Consider the following 17642-nt stretch of genomic DNA (forward strand, 5'->3'; position numbering starts at 1 on the left):
CTCCGTTTAGACAAAATTAACTCCATGAATACTTTCTGCCTTCAATTGCACAAATTTATCTGAAGACCAAATAACACTCATAACCGTTACACTGAAATTACAGGGAAGCAGAGAGAGAAAAATCAAGATAGATTCTCATATTTCTGAATTTAAAAAAAAAAAGTACAGCATTAAATGGAAATATTGTGGTTTTGCTGAATGATTGAACTTTTGACCGGGATGTCATCTCAAGGTTAATGGACTCAGATTAATCACAGGGTATGAGATTAGCCTTCTGTTCCAGTGTGTAGCATTACATTACAGCATGTAATTTTTTCAACATTTCTTAAGAAACTTAAGTACACATAGAAAGATGACCTATCTCTCACCAGTTTCTGCCTTACTGAAATTTTTATTAATGTTTTACTACAAATGTTGTAATCCATAAATTTTGAAATGCTCATGATTTGGCAGCTCTGAGTTTTGAAGTCTGTTTCATTTTAGGGGGAAGCCATTTAATATTGGGTTACATTTGATAAATTCAAGCAGGTTAAAAATTACAAGAGATGTCCCAAATTATTTTGTTATTATGAATAAATCAAATTAATATTAAACACCATCGATCTTTGTTACAATTTTATGTGTGTGTAAATAAAAGTTAATTACAAAAATGAGGCAACTTTTCCCTCAGTCTTCTGAAAATGTATTTAAAAGAGTTGCATTTAGGTATAAGATTTGTTGACACATCTCTGTGTTCTGCAAATTATTAAAACTGAAAACAACATGTTGCTAATCTAGAGTGTTGGCAGCAGGTGAACTCTAATAAAGGTAAATGTACCCAGTAACGGTTGGGCTTGTGTTCCCCTCCGGGCAGATGTCGATGAGTGCCAGACCCCAGGAATCTGCATGAATGGGCACTGCATCAACAATGAAGGGTCCTTCCGCTGTGACTGCCCCCCGGGCCTGGCGGTGGGTGTGGACGGACGTGTGTGTGTCGGTAAGTGGAGCATTCTAGAGTGGCCCCAGTGTCCAAATGATCTTTGAATAGTGGATAAAGATGTATCTATACAATGGAACAATATTCAGTCATAAAAAGGAATGAAGCACTGATACCTACGAACACATGGATGGACTCGAAGACATTGTGCTAAGTGAAAGAAACCACACATACAAGACCACATAGTATGCAATTCCATGTGAAGTGTTTGTAGAAGGCAAATCTATGGAGGCAAAGCTGACGAGTGGTTGCTTAGAGCAGAAAGGGTGAAGGTGGCAAGAGCAGGGAGTGATCGATAAAGGCATTTTCGAGGTGATGAGATGTTCTAAAGTCAACTGTAGTGATGATTGTATAACTATGAATATGCCAAAAACTATTGAATTATACACTTTAAATGGATGAATTCGTGTATGTGAATTATCTCTCAATGAAGTGGTTTTTAACTGGGCAGAGGGCCCAGTTAACTCCCTTCAGATGGCTTTGATGAGATGCAAGTCAGAAATGCTAGAGGAGAAAAAAAAATTGTCCTTTAACCAGCTTGCTTCATATTGTTAGATAACCAAGTCTCTAAATACAATGGGTTTTTATTTTGTCATTGATAACTGATAATATATGAAATGGAGATTGTAGTTATGTTTAAAGAAACTCTTGTTTTTACCCAAACAAAATTTTAAATGTAAATAACTTATACTACAGTTCTCGGATTTATATCAAAAGCTAGTAATGTTTCTCATAGTTGTTCCTCATCACTGCGTGGCTAATGGTAGAAACAAGGGAAAAGTATGAGAGTATATATTTTATTTGAAACCATTCAGAATTCCTCTTGGATGCATTTGAGTTACCAGGCATCTTTTAAAGAGGTAGAAAAAAAAAATACCACTGGCATTTCAAAACCCAACCAGTGCACCCTAGTGTTATCAACAGCAGAGTGAGAGTTAGTTGTAAAAATACATTAAATGCCATGTTCTCTCTGAAAAGTGCTTTTGTAAAACTTCTAGGGTGAATTACCTATTGTGCACCATTTATTTCTCAGTTCATACAGTAAAAGGCAGACATACTCACTGGTTTAAAAGTATTTTTGAGAGAAATGAAATTCTTTCTTAGACATAATTGGTTATTCTTACCTATGGGAATCAAAACATTTGGATTCTGAAGGTTAAAAAAAAAAAAGAAGTAACAGCAGATGGAAATAATCTGTCCACTTAAGTTCATCCACTCTGTTCAGTCTAGGATTTATTTCAGCTTACAGGATTGTCAGCACTTCGTTCATGGATATTTCAAATACAGCAGCTAAAAGAATGGAGCTCCTTCCTATTTGGAGAGCTAAAATATTTGCAGTTGCTTTTTTCCTTTATCTAAATGATTCTGCTGAAATCTGTGATGAGTACAAAACCAGTTTTGGAGGGAGAAATGATTTTTCTTTAAAGCAACCAGCATATGAGTAATCATTAGGAATTAGGTGTTCAAACACAAATATTCATTCTCTTATCCTCATACAGAAAAGTCATTAGAAACTGTTGGGAAGCCCTCTTCAGTTTTTCACAGTTGTGATCACTTACATTTTTTAAAATAAAAACACCATTTGTTCTGTGTGTAAATTACAGGCTGCTGTTTCTGTAGTGTACTTGGTCTGTTTTCTTCATGTCTTCTGCCTTTCAAGATGCTTTTGAGATGCATTAATTGTTGAAGTTAGAAATGAATCTCTACTATGAATTATTACGAGAGCTAGCACTTAAAATTTTAGATTTCTTTTTTGTTTGTTTTTGTTTCCCTAGGTACTGAGGTGTGGGTTTTTATTTTCAAAAAAGTAAACTACTATTGTAACTAGTCTGTTGAAGAAGCAAGACTCACAGGCAGGGTATGAACAGGAGGCAACTGTATTTTGGTCTCTCCCATCCTTTTAAAATGTATCTTTAGATTTATTCAACAAGAGCAGTTTATCCGACAAGTAAGGACGAAAACTGTGGCCACCCTGTGACCTTACTATTTTTAGATAGCAAAACAATTATATGACTACTTTAGATAATGAAAATAATCTGTAGTTGGAAATTAGAATGCCCAGGATCAGATAATAGTTAACATTCTGAACTTAATTTGAATTTATGATTTCCCTCCCAAGCTCAGACCTTCTAAAGCAAGATATTTCTGACTCCACCAGGGTCAAAGTGCAGGAGGAGATGTGAGGAGGAGGACACACTGATACTGTCCTAGGGTGGCTCCAAGACCTCTGGGCTTCACAGATGTTTAAAGCCAGCTTCTTCCTCGTGAGTGATTTCATGAGTACTTCAAGGGCACTGGCCTGCCCTTCCTGAGATGCCAACACTAGTGGCCACTTGTAGTCTTTCTGCAGTCCACATCAGACAGACTCTAATGGTGTGTCCTCCCCCCTCCACATGCTTGTTTTAGAACCTCCTGTTAATGTGGTCCACATCCAGTCCATAGGACACTCCATCCTTTGCCCTGTGAGCCAAGTGCATAGAGGTTGATCTCACCTCCCTCCCTGGATTCTACAGTTAGGAATAGCAGCCACTCTCCTTTGCCTGCTAGCTGTCCCTGACAGAGCTGGGCACAAAGCTCTTCAGTTGCTCCCTGCAGAGCTCTTCCCTCTCCACCAGGGGTGAGGATGGAAGTACATGCAGCTCGTAATCTGCCTCTTGCCAGGAAAAAAAAAAAAATCCCCCTCAAAAACTCTTCTGTTAATTGTCACTCTCTAAATTGTACCCTCAGTATTGGGAAGGGTTTGAGGACTTGGCAACTCATTTTCCATCTCTGCTTCCTTCAGGTTGAAGTCTCAAAATTCATCGTGTTAAATGATATTTCGCACCATGGGATTTCAGCTTAGATTTCCTTTTTAACGTCTTGTTACATTGGCTTGAGAGCATTTCACCACCTTTATGAGCATTGCTTGACAGTTCTGTCAGGGGAAAGGGTATTTTTTTTCTTTACCCTGGTTCTGCCGTTTACTAGCTCTGTGGCTTTCGGCAAGATACACTACCTCTCTGTGCCTCCTTTCTTCGTTAGTTGTTTCTGAGAACTAAATAAGTTAATACTAGATGTATCTGTGTAAAGCTTAAATGGTGGCTGGCATGTAACACATGCCCAATTAGTCAGCTATTACAATTATTATGGTTGTTAAGTCAGAATAGTGACATCACACCTAGAGCATAGTCTTAGAGTTGCTTGCTTTAAGCTATAGGGAAACGTATACTAAAGAAAGAAGAATAAAAGAAAGTTAGCATTTTGTGTCTATACATACTTTACCAACTACCTGAGAAAACCCTTTAAAGTTCCAATTTTAAGAAAGAAAAGATACGGAGAAATTTGATAGCATATGGAAAAGGTACAGCTTCGCAGTCAGGTCCGCTTCCAATCAGAACACGCACATGAGCACGTTCTGATGGTGCTGCTGGTCCCTCTGTCCCCCGTGAACCGTGGCTTGGCTACGCTGAAGAGATACGAGCCAGGGTTCCCGTCTGGGCTCTTTCAGAAGGGAAAAATTGACTTCATTAGAGGTAGAAGTGTGTACCTTAGGCTGTTTATCGGCTTGCTTTTAAAAATTGTGCCTGGCTTATGTTCTCAATGAGAAAACAGAAATAACTTGACCATTCTATGATGCCTTCTGAGGTAAGTGATGCCACCCTAAGAACTCACTAAACTCTTACTGGAAATCATGAACTGTGTTGTTCCTGTGCGTGTTCGTCATCGTGCCGCGTCCTGCATTCCTGTGTAACTCGGGGCCGACTCTGCCAAACGCGGCCACGGCAGCCGCAGAAGGGGACAGCGCGTCCTGTGCACGGGGTGGGTGTTGTGGATCTCATAGCCTGCTTCCGTTTGAGCACACACACAGCTCATGGTTTAATGCAGCCATGCATCTCATTGTTTTAATGAGAAACATCACCACATCAGAAGGCAGGAGGTAACTCGCTTTGCATAACAAGTAGATAAAAATTATTTCCAATAAGTTGTGAATAATTATAGATATTTATAATAACAATTCTCTCTTTGATGGAATTACCATATCAAGACACTGCTTAAAAACGATACCACTTCTCTGCCTCTATGATGATCTGAGTGTTTTTGTACTTCACTGTTTACTGTCTCATAAAGTTGTAGCATGTTTTATGAGAATTTAGAATGAGGTAACTCGGCAGGATATGCTTCTTTCGGATGTAACAGGACACGGTATAAAGAAGAAGAGCTTTGGAGGTCACATGAGCCTGAGTCTGAATCTCAGCTCAGGTAGTGGACAGTCTAGGCCGTTGGGCGTCCTGTGTAATCCCTCCGAACCCCACATTCCTCATCTACAAAACGTGGGTAATGATCACTACCCTGTGGAGTTGTTGACCTGAGTGTTCAGTGAGATCATGTCTGTAAAGCACTAAGCACAACGCCACGGACACATAGTGGTAGTTATTATTTTTATAACTGGATTTATTGGGAGTCTGAGATTAAAACTTAGTGACAACAGTAAACTGGGAGTTATAAAGAAAGGCCTCCTCCTAACTCAGAAATTTGAAGTAAGACATTTCATGACCCAGCAGTGTCATCTCAAGGTGGTTTAACTGTATTGCACTTCACAGTTCACAGAGCTTCTGAAATAGAAATGTGATATTCTGAGTACAGTGTAGTCAGTGATGAGAGCTCCAGGTCTTGTTTATAATTGTGCAGGTGTACCTGGTTCAGCGACAGGCCTGTGAGGGTAAGTGGGACAATTGATGCTGGCGTAGCACATGAATGGATGCTGGTATGCGTTTATACTTTTCCTCTCTCAGTAAACATTTGTTGATTTTTCAAACTCTGTAAGATGCTAAAGATACAAAGAAAAAGAAAAGGCAGAAGCTTCCCACCCAGGGGCCACTTAGGTTACAAAAGCCTTTCGTTTTGAAATCCCATCGTCTCTGGCACTATCTCAAACCACTGTTCCTCTGTCTCCTTTAGATACTCACATGCGCAGTACATGCTATGGGGGAATCAAGAAAGGAGTATGTGTCCGTCCTTTCCCTGGCGCGGTGACCAAGTCTGAGTGCTGCTGTGCCAATCCAGACTATGGTTTTGGAGAGCCTTGCCAGCCATGCCCTGCTAAAAATTCAGGTAGTCACCTTTGCCATGTTCATACCTGATGAAGAGTCCTGAAATGTCACCTTAGGTGTTTGGCCAAAGAGTTCCTTGGCTGTGGAGTGTTTTGTCTTAATTTTTAACGGAATAAAAGAAATTGAAATCTGCGTTGGTATGTGAGTCACCTAGCAAGGACACCTGGCTTGTATGTGCTTAGGATTTCTAGGCAGAGAGAACACACGGTGAATAGGAAAGTTTATTTGCTGATTCAATTATGGTTGTTACAACAGATTCTTTACATGGATACGTTAGCATAAAGTCCTTGATCTCTGATATCATGGTGAAGATAAATAGCATAAAATTTACTTCATCACTGTCAGGGTTGTAATAAGTTCATGAGAACCTGATTTTGTTTGTTTATTTTTCCTCTTGACGCGGTCTGAGGACTTCCTCTGGTCTGAGGCTTTAGACTGTCAGAAGTTTCGGTCTATCAGGAATCTCTCAGTAGTTCCAGAGAGAAATAAATTTCTTTATAAATGTTACCATAAATTATAGGCACATTAAAGTGTTTAATTCTTTGACTTCTATGACTTGTTTATTCATATGTTTATGAAAACTGAATAAATTGAATATATATGTATGTATGGTAGGGATTCAAAAATAGGAACAATCTCTTTTTTTTTCCCCCTTGAAAGTTGGGAATAGTTGAAAATATAGATAGGCAAGCATATAAATTACAATTTAGTATGCCTTGTACCTTAAAAGGGACATAAACAAACTGGGAGACCCCAAAGGAAGGAGCAGTTAGTTGCCTGGGGAGGCTGGGAAAGCCTTCAATGAGGGGATGTGTTTACTTTGGTCTTGAAAAAAGTGGTAAGAACTTCCCACGTAGAGGGTGGAAAAATGCATTCCAGCAAAGGAAGTGGCTTGTAATTCTGTTAAAAATCCTACACGAAGTGTTCAAACTTGAGCAAAATGATTAGAGCTTCTGTGAAAGAATTGCTGAGTATGACATTTATCAAAAAGGAGTTAATGAAGAAAGTCTTGCCCTAAAAATGTATTTAAGTGACTTAGGCACACTGTGAAAGAAGTGGAAAAGTGGATAGTAGGACTAGATAAAAAGAGCCATGAACTAGTGAAACGAGTCTAGGACAGTTGTGAGTGTCAGCAGGAATGTAGGATACAATAAAGATAGCATTTAGATCAGTGAGGACAAGCTGAGCTAAGTATTTAATATTGTTGATAAATGTTGGAAAAAATAGGAAGTTGGCTGTGTTAAACATTACAAAGTAATTTTCTTATAGATTATATAAACTTTTTGTTATTTTGTTACGGTAAAGGACTCTCAAAAAAAGCACCAAAGACTAAAATACACATATAAACTGGAAAAATATTTCCCTTAATTTATAAGGAATTTACATTAATCAATAAGGAAAACTGAAATTCTGTATAGAAAAAAAGTGCACTGTACACAAACGAAACTTCACAGAGCAGAAGTGCAAATGGTACAATTTCCATATAAAAAGATGTCCAATCTGTCTGAAATTAAAAGAAAATTCTAAAAAGGTGGGGGTTTTTTATTTGTTAGATTGGTAAAGGATAGATGGCTGATTTTTTTCCAGCATTGGGGAGGGTGTACAAAAATGGGTGCTCTCTTGCACTGCTTTTAGAAGGGTAACCTGGAACATTTAGGGAGGAGAGGAATATCAGATGCCTTAAAAGAGACATAAACTTTGAGCAGCTTTACTTCCAAGAGATTAACAGAGTGAGATAATTGAACTTTGTATTATTTATTATAATTGCTGAAAGTTGGATAAATCTAATTTCATCAATAAGAGGTTGATTGAATAAATGTGGTACATCCACATAACTGAGAAAAAACTATTAAAAAGTCCATTAAATGGGATAGTCCAGGAAATGGGAAATGTTGTAGAGTGTGGAGGATCCACGCCTGCTCCCCTGCTTAGAGCGTCTCTGATCTGAGCAAGTTCCTTCCTGTCTCTGTCCTAACTTTCTCAGGTGTAAAAGAGGGAAGATAAGTGTCAAGTTTATGGTATTGGGAGGATTAAATAAACTATTAGATATAAAATCCTGGAACAATACCAGGCACATGGTAAATGCCATTTATTACATAAGTGTTTTCTGTTATTATTGAGAGGAAAAAAAAGTTAAAGAGCAATCTCCAAAATACAATTTAGATTTTTTAAAGTTCCCATATGTAGAAAATATTTCTAATGTTTATCAATATATTAACAACATTCAGGACAATAATCACAAATTATTATTTACTTTTTTACGCGTATTTGTGATTTTGGAATTCTTAACATAATTATGTGCTAGAAAATGGTGATTTTTTTTTTTCATTTCAAGTTACTGTAGGTAATTCTTCCTAATGATAATTTTGGAGTTATGTAAGTGACTTGTGTATGGAATAGATACAGGGTTTTTAATTTCTCTATTTGTTTTTATCTTATAGCTGAATTCCATGGTCTTTGTAGTAGTGGAGTAGGTATCACTGTGGATGGAAGAGGTAACTCTATTTAATTCTCAGTCTTATAATAATTATACAATTGTATAACTTTATTATTGTAACATTTTGGATATGATTATATTTAATATAAAAATATGTCAGTGTAAAGTAATGAGATGAATTATCTCCTAGAACAGTGGTTATAAGCTAGATGATTATCAATTGGTATATAGATGCACATTTTCCCTGAAAGGTAAATATTTATCTGTTAAATAATCATTGTTAAAAATGTCACTAACAATCTACAACTGTGGTTTTATGGATGCCATTGCTTAAAAAGAAGCTAGAGTTGATTAAAAAAAAAAAGCAAGTCAATTTAAATGAAAAATATTAAATAATAACACTTAACATGGTTTCAGCAAAAAACAGTCAGTGAAAGATATTTTATATGGAGCTTTAAGAGAGATTTTGAGATACACTGCCCTAAAAATAAATTGACTATTTATAGCCAAGAATACTAAAATGTTTCTATCCAACTAAAGAAGCACAATTCATTAAAGTTTTCTTATTTTAAATTTAGCCCTATGATTAACAAAATTCCAATATAGAACTTGGATATTTAGTACATATATGTTTATAATTTTAAGGTTCTTTTATATGTTAAAATAGATATATTGTCCTTTGTTGTTTTTTTTAAATAAAACTGTAGGGTGCTGTTAATCTTTAGTTTATGCGATATATTCTTCTACTTTCACATTTGAGGAGACTTTAGACAAATTATAGATTAGTGGACGGTAAATGTTGCATTTTGCAAAGAGTATCGGAAACCAGAGTAACAAAGCAAACTTTTACAAAGATATTTCTCCCAAAAATAAGACGAAAGGCTGACATCTCTGGAGTATGTAAGGTTTTCCGAATTCTAGAAAATAGTAGTTAGGATTAAAATTTGAACATAGTGACTAAAATTCTATTTTTTTATTTTTTTATTCCTTCTCAATATGGCCTCCCCAGCAGAACCAGCTTCTTATGGGAATTAGCTGGTTGCGCATGCAAGAACAACATTCCTCAAATCCCACTGCCCATGGGTGACAGAGAGTGGTCATGTTCATGACTTGTTGTAAAACGTGTTCTCAAGCATCCACATTTGAACTGTCCTCTCCATTAATTTCAGCTTATCAACAATGAGGAGCATTTATTAAGTGTCATATTACTTACTTGACTATAAAAAATGATAATAAAATAGACATATTCCATGCTTTCAAGACCATAAAATTATATAGATACCCTAATAAATCTTTGTCTTTTAATTAGATAGTTATAATACCCATCAAGTTGAGTTTTCCTTTGGGCTTTGAGCCCAAAACACAGCCTATGAATTTCTTTATTAATTTCATCATAAATGCCAGCACATTTCATGGTTTAATTCTTTGATTTTCTGCCAGTTCCTTCATTTTTGTTTTGGCCTCCCAGGGAAGTGTCCCGTATCTCTCGATTTTATTCTCCTCATATTCATTTCCTCTTCCTTTCTGAACGGCAGGAAAATTAGGGGTTGGCAGAATGAAACGCTGCTTATTTTGAGTGATCTTTATTACACATACCTATATCAACAAACAGTAAAATGACTGTAAGCATTCAACTTTGCACATTTAATGCAGATATCAATGAGTGTGCTTTGGATCCTGACATATGTGCCAATGGAATTTGTGAAAATTTACGCGGTAGCTATCGTTGTAATTGCAACAGTGGCTATGAACCTGATGCCTCGGGAAGAAACTGTATTGGTAAGTTATTTGTTTTGTTTATACAAGAGCCTTTTGTGTAGTTCAGTCCCACAGATTACAGGAGAAATCAAATTATAAATAAATGAGTAAAAGTAGAGATCTTACAGTTTCTCTTATTTCCTTCTTGGTACAGAGAAATATAAAAATGTTGGAATCAAACCGATGTTGTTACACAGTAACAACCCTTATAATGGCACAGTTTAGTATTTAAATTATTGTTTTCCCAAATGAATGGACACATAGTCAGTTATTGGCCTGTTGTTTTTCAGCATATGACTTAATCCTGTAATTTTTTACTAAGAAGTGGGCTTCAAAAATTAACGAGGCAGTATGGATAATAGTAAGTTAAGAAAATTAAATATTGCAGGTTGAGCTGTAAAGAAGCTACCAGTTGCTGCAACTTATCCAAACATAATAACTGAAATGGGTGTTTCTTTTTGTAATTTATAAGGGAATGTTTGAAAAAACTGAAGTATGTAGTTCATATATTCAAGAATTTGTGAAGAATCTAGATTTTCCCACAGAACACTTGAGTCCACTTTTACAAAATGAATGTTACTCTACCCATCATAATATATAACAATTTTTACATCTGATCACTAATGACTTGTATCCAAGTCTTGATGATTGTGATTAGAAAGAAATACATTTTTCTATGTTTATGGTACTGGTTTTTATTACTGATATGTGTTATAGATCCATTTCATCATGGGCTGAAGATATACATACAGATGGATACACAAAGCTGTATTAAATACCATATACTTGTAATAGGTTTGGATACCTACTGGGAAGGGCACCAGCCAGAGATTATTGAACATTTATAAAAATACGCAAGCCAGCTAACTTTTATTCACCAGAAGCAAAATCGCTTCCAGCATAGCTTCCAAGTGTAGCTGAGTGCAAGGGCATCCTACTGAAAACGGCGAGTGCTCACACACTAAACATGGTCCATGGAACTATTCAACTCTTTAAAGCAGATATATGCATAATATTGACAAAGTTAAAACTAGATTTTAAAAATAAAAATGAAGCCAAATTCCAGTTTTAGTTTGCTAGGGCTGCCATAACAAGTACCAAAAAGTAGACTGCTTAAAACAACAGAAGTTCATTGTTACCGTGTGGGAAGTCAGAAGTGCAAAATTAAGGTGTCCACAAGGCCATGTGCTCTCTGATGGCTCTAGGGAAGAAGCTGTCCTGTCCTCTTCTAGCCTCTGGTGTTCGCCTGCAGTCTTTAGCCTTCCTAGGCTTTTAGATGGCACTCTAGCCACATGTTCGTCTTTCCCTGTATGCCTCATCTCACATCAGCTTCCCTCTGTGGGTCTGTCTCTATGTCAAAGTTTCCCCTCTTTATGTGGACACCAGTCACATTGGTGTCCATAGCCATCCTGGAATGTGACCTACCTTAATGGCCTCATTTTATCTTGCTTACATCTATAACAGTCCTATTTCCAAATAAGATACACATTCTGAGGTACTGGGGGTTAGGAATTCAGAATCTTTTTTTGAGGGAAACATTTCAACCCACAGCATGGACTAATGGATAAATAAATTATGACTCAGCCACTTGATATTATAGTGATGTTTAAAATATAATGTTAATTTTTAAAAATCAAGTCGCAGAATTAGAGCAAAAAGGTAACATCCACAGGAAAAAGCATCAAACAAAAACATAGTATTTTCAGTTGTGATAGAATTATAGGAAATGTTTTTCCAACCTCTGATTTCCAAATTTTTATAGTGTACGTTGTGTGCATTGTTTGGTAAGGTACAATTGGTATTTGTAAGAGTAAAAATACATCTTTAAGTCAAAGGAGCTCTTCGTGCCAAACTACAAGTTTTATTTCTTTCTGTCATTACACTTGCAAAAATGAGAGTGCAGATACAAAGATAAAACTTAATGTGAGTCTTTTAAAACACAAGCTTTAGGTGATATTTTCTAGGCTATTCTAGACTGCAAAAGTAACATATAAAATATGTCATTAATTTTCTATTAATAGTTAATTGTTTCTGACATTAATTTTCTATTAATAGCTAATTGTTTCTGAGATTAAAAACAGTGGGAAAAGATTAGTAAATACCTTTTATTTAACTGTCATTTAACACATTCTTATTAGAATTTTAATCAGAGAAAAAGCTTGATAACATCATCTGTTATTTTTATTATCTATAAGCAAGTATATAGGCAAGTGAGTTTATCTTTTGATATACTTCATCGGTGCTTTAAAATATACCTAATACCACTAGGGGACAATAAGTGCACACAAAAAAAGTTTTAATGAATTTTCTCCAAAGCTTAGCGTACCTCCCAGGGACTTCAAACATCTTGAAAGTAGCCAGATTAAGCATGTTCTATTTGAATAAAACCAAATATGGTTTGCTTAGGATCAAGGAATGTGCTGTGGGTGTGAGAAGGCTAAGTCAAGGCGTGGAGCGAGGAAAGAAACAAACAACAAAAACAAAACATCCTGGTCACTGTGCTCTCCATTTCAATATGTGTATCTCCTGTCTAATGGTTACTTGCAGACATCGACGAGTGCCTGGTGAACAGACTGCTCTGTGACAACGGCTTGTGCCGAAACACGCCCGGGAGCTACAGCTGCACGTGCCCACCCGGATATGTGTTCAGGACTGAGACGGAGACATGTGAAGGTAAGAGCTGTCTTCCTTAGCTGTGCGTGCGTGCTGAGCACCCAAGGATGCATAAACGTCGAGTGCATTGATGACGCAGTGGAGGAAAAGAGTGTTGTTTGAATATGTTTTCAATTTTATAATCTCTTTCAGCTAATCTGCCAGCTTTAGATATAGCGTGCACCTAACCCCGTGGACAGATACCACCACTTTGTACCATTGAGATAAAATATCAACAAACATTTTGAAGTTAATGGGGGAAAAAGTGAAAGGAACCAGTTGGTTTTACTTGCTGATAAAATGTCAGATGTTTGTTTGTTTTTCCCTCTTTCAATCCACTATGACACATGAGCCTTGGGGAACCTGAATTGTAATGGCAAAGTCAGCTGTTAGGCATTTTATTTAGGAAATGATTGATAGACCTCAGAGGTTGGCCCAGAAAATACATGGGGCCTGAATAAAAATGGTCACCTTAATTGAATTTATAGCCCGAGAAAATTTTCCTTTCCATTTGATAATTTTAAGAGTTACAATTTGGCCTTATAGTTCATGAATCACGATTTAAAAACTTCCTCTTTGCTTTTAAGTACATTTTTCTAGAGTGGAAGTTACACAAATGAGCTAAATGCTTATTAAGAAAGGCCTCATTTTCAGTGTGATACCATCTAAGAAGTGAGTGCCTTCAGTTCTGTTTTTGTTTCTTGATCAAAGTACTGTATGACCACTAGCCACTGCTCCTTTTAAGTCTCACTGTGAGGGCCGACAGAAGTGTCCTATGACACTCTCAAATCCAGTAGCTACTTCCGAATAGTAGTTTTAAAAAAGAAAAGTTTTCGTCTTTATTTGGAATAGCCCTTTCCTTAGCTGTTGAAGTATTTGCTTCCTAGTGACTCCATAGCCAAGAAAACTGCACTAGTAAAATTATGCAAAAAGATTTTAACATGCTCTCTTCATCTTACTGTTCAACTTCAAAGCATTCTTATGAACAGAAACAAGTTAGGACTCAAACAAGATGCTGAAACACAGATGATTCCACTGAAGTCAGTGAAAGGCAGTTACAAAGTGCAATTCTAAGTTTGGATTGAGTTGGAGGGACCACTGAAAAAAGTAATTCTCCTGAAGAAAAACAAAAAAGAGAAGAAAAAAGAAAACCCCAGCAAAAAATGCAGTTTTTCTAAACTTAGTTCTGGTAACTGTTCAGTTTTCCTACGGTCCAGCACCTTTTGCAGAAGCTCCTCGGAGAAGAGTGTGCGTTCCGCTCCAAGTCCTTGACGTCCATCTTCTCCAGTGATGAGCAGGAGGCACACTTAAGAATTTTGAATATTTTTCCGTAATATGTTTTTTAAACTAGCCCAGGCTCCTCAAATGTTTTCAGGTAGAATCTTTATTTTCTAGCACCCACTCCCACTGCCTGCCCTTCAACACCAATTATCCTTCAAAATTGCACTGAGAAACATACTTTGTAAAAATAAAATTCTAGCTGCATTTACTCAGTAAGGTTTTTGAAAGGTGGGAGAAGGGATTTCAAGAGTTTTGTTTGTGGTCTTTTTTTCATTCCTGACTTTCTACACTTTCTTCTTCCCACTGGCCTTCTTCAGTTTTGTCTGTAGTCTGTTGGAGGATAAGCTTCTGTTAAGTGTTAGGAAACCCTGAAAGCAAGAATAGCTTAGGATAGAGTCTTGATTTAACTGGGAAGCTGGCTATTACTAGATCTGGTTTCTCTGACCACAGTGACAGTATGTGTAGGTGCTGTTGTGAGGGAGACATATAGCAGGGAACAAAACGGATGGTGTCTTTGAGTCAGTTTGGTCCAAGTTTGGTTTGTATCCCAAATTGTCGGTATTTATAGCATTTTAGCAAGTAAGATGAAGTTGAAGGGTGCTAAGAGCCAAAATACCAAACCATAAATAAAAGGGATTTGCCTACTTATGTGAAAAAATGAAGAGTAGAAGTTAATGGTGATTAATACTTTGATGTTGGATGATTACATAAATATTAAGGCATATTCATACCAAATTAGGCAACAGTGATGGTGAGAAAAAGTGCCCTTTACTTATTTTGTCCAAAGGATAATTGTTTCTGATAAATCCGAGTCTTTTCTTTAATATGAATATTTTATATCTGTCACACGTAAGAAAGTTCGTGTTACGTCAATAAAAGAGAAATGATAGATATTTTGGTTCTAGCCTATGACACTGGTGGAAATAAAAGTGATTTATTGTGAGAAACCCAACCAAGTAACTGTTACTTCCACACTTTCTTCCCTCTGTTAAGTTTTTGCATATTATTAAGTGTTTTGCAAAAAAGAAATGAACCTGAAGGCCCCAGATCTCTTTTTCCCTTGGGTCTCCTCCTCATTTCCCCCGTTGCACTCGCACAGTAAATTTGTCTGCCTGCAGCAGTTTTCTGCATGCTATTCTTTCTGAACTAATTTCCAAAGACCAGGCAGGGAATTATTAGCAGATTCATCACAGACTCCAGCTTTCTCTATATGTATTTGCTGTATTCACTAATTTTGCTTGGCATTCATGTTTCAACAGGCTCTTTTAAACATATAATAAATAGCAATAATAATCAAGCTCTTCTGATATTTCAGACTGAAGTTACAAAAATTTATTTTACTTTTTTTTGTTTGTTTGAGCTCTTAGAGTCTGTGAAAGTTAACATTTTTACAGCAAGCACTGTGGTTTAGATTGTGTTTCCAGTGACATAACTAGTTAAATGTAAACCAGATGTGCTTTGAAGTTTATTTCCAGGAATGTACAGTGAACTGTTTCAATTCCTGGTTCCATGACATTTATAACATAAAAACATTGTGTTTAAAGAAAAATTGAACAGTTGATATTTGTAGCTGTCATTACAAGTGTTTATAGGTTTTGAGTTCATAATTGCTTAATTTAAAATAGGGATTTTAAAAATATATGATATGGACATTTTTATTTTGTGGGAGCTTCTTACAAATGAAATTAAAAGTGAATTATATATATAGTCTGTCCTCAGATTAGGTATCTGCTTCCTTTTTGGCTATCTGATTTCTTTTTTTACGTTGTGTTTTTACTGAAAGAATTTCAGTACTCTGGAATAGATGTTTTCATTCCAAATCTGTGCTGTATTTATAAAACCTTCTCTTGTATTTTTCTTTTAAGAAGCTTTCTTGCTACGAACAACCTGAAAGAAAGATGTATTCATATTTCATGGGCACTTCTTTGGTAGTTCTGAAATAGCAAAAAAAAAAAAATGAACATACCTGTTTTCCACATTGATTTTTAAATTTGCATTTCAAGTCCATGGACTTGAAAATCAAAAGAAAGCCCTGCCTTTTCAGGGCTAGGTCAGTTTATATTTGACTTGAGATATCCAAGAGTAAACATCAGAATCTTCTAGTTATTTACATGCATGTTTTCCTCAATGTAGTATTTATGTTTAATTCAAAGAGGTGTTTGGGAAAATGTAAGTATTCTTGTGAACTCTGAAACCGTAGTGTTCAACAACATAAAAGCATTTTGAGGTATGTTGACCTGCTTCAGATAATGAACCAACTACAGAAAGAAACCTGTGTACCTCTTCCTTACATTGAGTGAGTGAATTTATACTGCAAGTCAGTCTTTGATATTGTTTCTATTACTTCAGCTAAAGCTTGTATTTATTTTTAATTAGCTCACGTTTAACTGTTTAACTTTCTTGGCTGGGCATTTCGTTCAGTCACCGCTTGAGAATGTAGGCATACTCTAATTCTAACAGCCATACTTCTGAATTGTTCAGATTATGATATATGATTTGATTTAGAACTCACATCAAATGAATGATAGCAAAGGTCTGCTGAAAACAATGAAAAGTTTTTCTCTCTTTTTTTGTTTTACCAAAATGGGTTGTGCTTTAAAAAAAGTCTCACACCAAACGTGGAAATGTGAACAGGAAGGTGGATGAGAGTTAGAGGAGAATGCTACACCCAGTATTAAAGTTCCATCCCTTATTTTCTGATTCGCATCCAGGAGTTTGGAATTAAAGCCAGCACTGTGATATTTTGTCTCTACTGTAGGCTTTTAAAATTCTTCCAAAACCTCACGGAGCCACAAATGGCAGAAACAGTCACCTCTGTTTGTGCACAGCACACGTTATGCCTAGGAAGGAATATGTTGCTTTTCATGGAATCAGAATTCAGATTTCCCACCAGAAAATTACATCTTATTACAGGAGAAAAACTAATCCAATTTATGTAAAGTTGTAGTAAAATAGTGAAGATTTCGATACAGAACCCTTTTGAAACAGGCTGATTCCTGTAGTCCTACTGAGTCCTCAGCCGTGCACACATGTGTTCACACTGTAAAATGCCCGTCTCCATTCCCCATTCACTTAATGCCTCATTGATCCATATTAAAATTACAAGAGCCAAGTTTACCAGACATTCTGGCATAGTGTGGCTTGTTGGAATAATATTTTCCAGAAACACATGGCAGCTCTAACAGAATCTTTTCCTTCTGGATTGTAGATATAAATGAATGTGAAAGCAACCCATGTGTCAATGGGGCCTGCAGGAACAACCTTGGATCTTTTAATTGTGAATGTTCTCCTGGCAGCAAACTCAGCTCTACAGGACTGATCTGTATTGGTAAGGTCCATGCATGGTGCTGTTTCCATCTCACTGTAAAGATAAGCAGAGACCTCAGGACGGACTTTGGATAAAAACAGAACATGACCACAAAAAGCTTATAATTGGGAGTTACTTTAG

At 36.4% G+C, this 17642-nt stretch overlaps 1 protein-coding gene across 1 annotated transcript in view; it reads left to right on the forward strand.

Moving 5' to 3' along the window:
* The window catches only part of FBN2 (fibrillin 2), a 207644-nt gene that overhangs the window by 116184 nt on the left and 73818 nt on the right, over positions 1 to 17642 (forward strand). Inside the window, exons 15-20 of the mRNA XM_031673106.2 lie at positions 854 to 976; positions 5915 to 6067; positions 8508 to 8561; positions 10157 to 10282; positions 12809 to 12934; positions 17403 to 17522. Of these exons, the coding sequence (XP_031528966.2) occupies positions 854 to 976; positions 5915 to 6067; positions 8508 to 8561; positions 10157 to 10282; positions 12809 to 12934; positions 17403 to 17522 (702 nt within the window). The remainder of the gene's footprint in view (positions 1 to 853; positions 977 to 5914; positions 6068 to 8507; positions 8562 to 10156; positions 10283 to 12808; positions 12935 to 17402; positions 17523 to 17642) is intronic.

Source organism: Vicugna pacos, chromosome 3 (genome assembly GCF_048564905.1).
Source record: "Vicugna pacos chromosome 3, VicPac4, whole genome shotgun sequence".
NCBI classification, from domain to species: Eukaryota; Metazoa; Chordata; class Mammalia; order Artiodactyla; family Camelidae; genus Vicugna; species Vicugna pacos.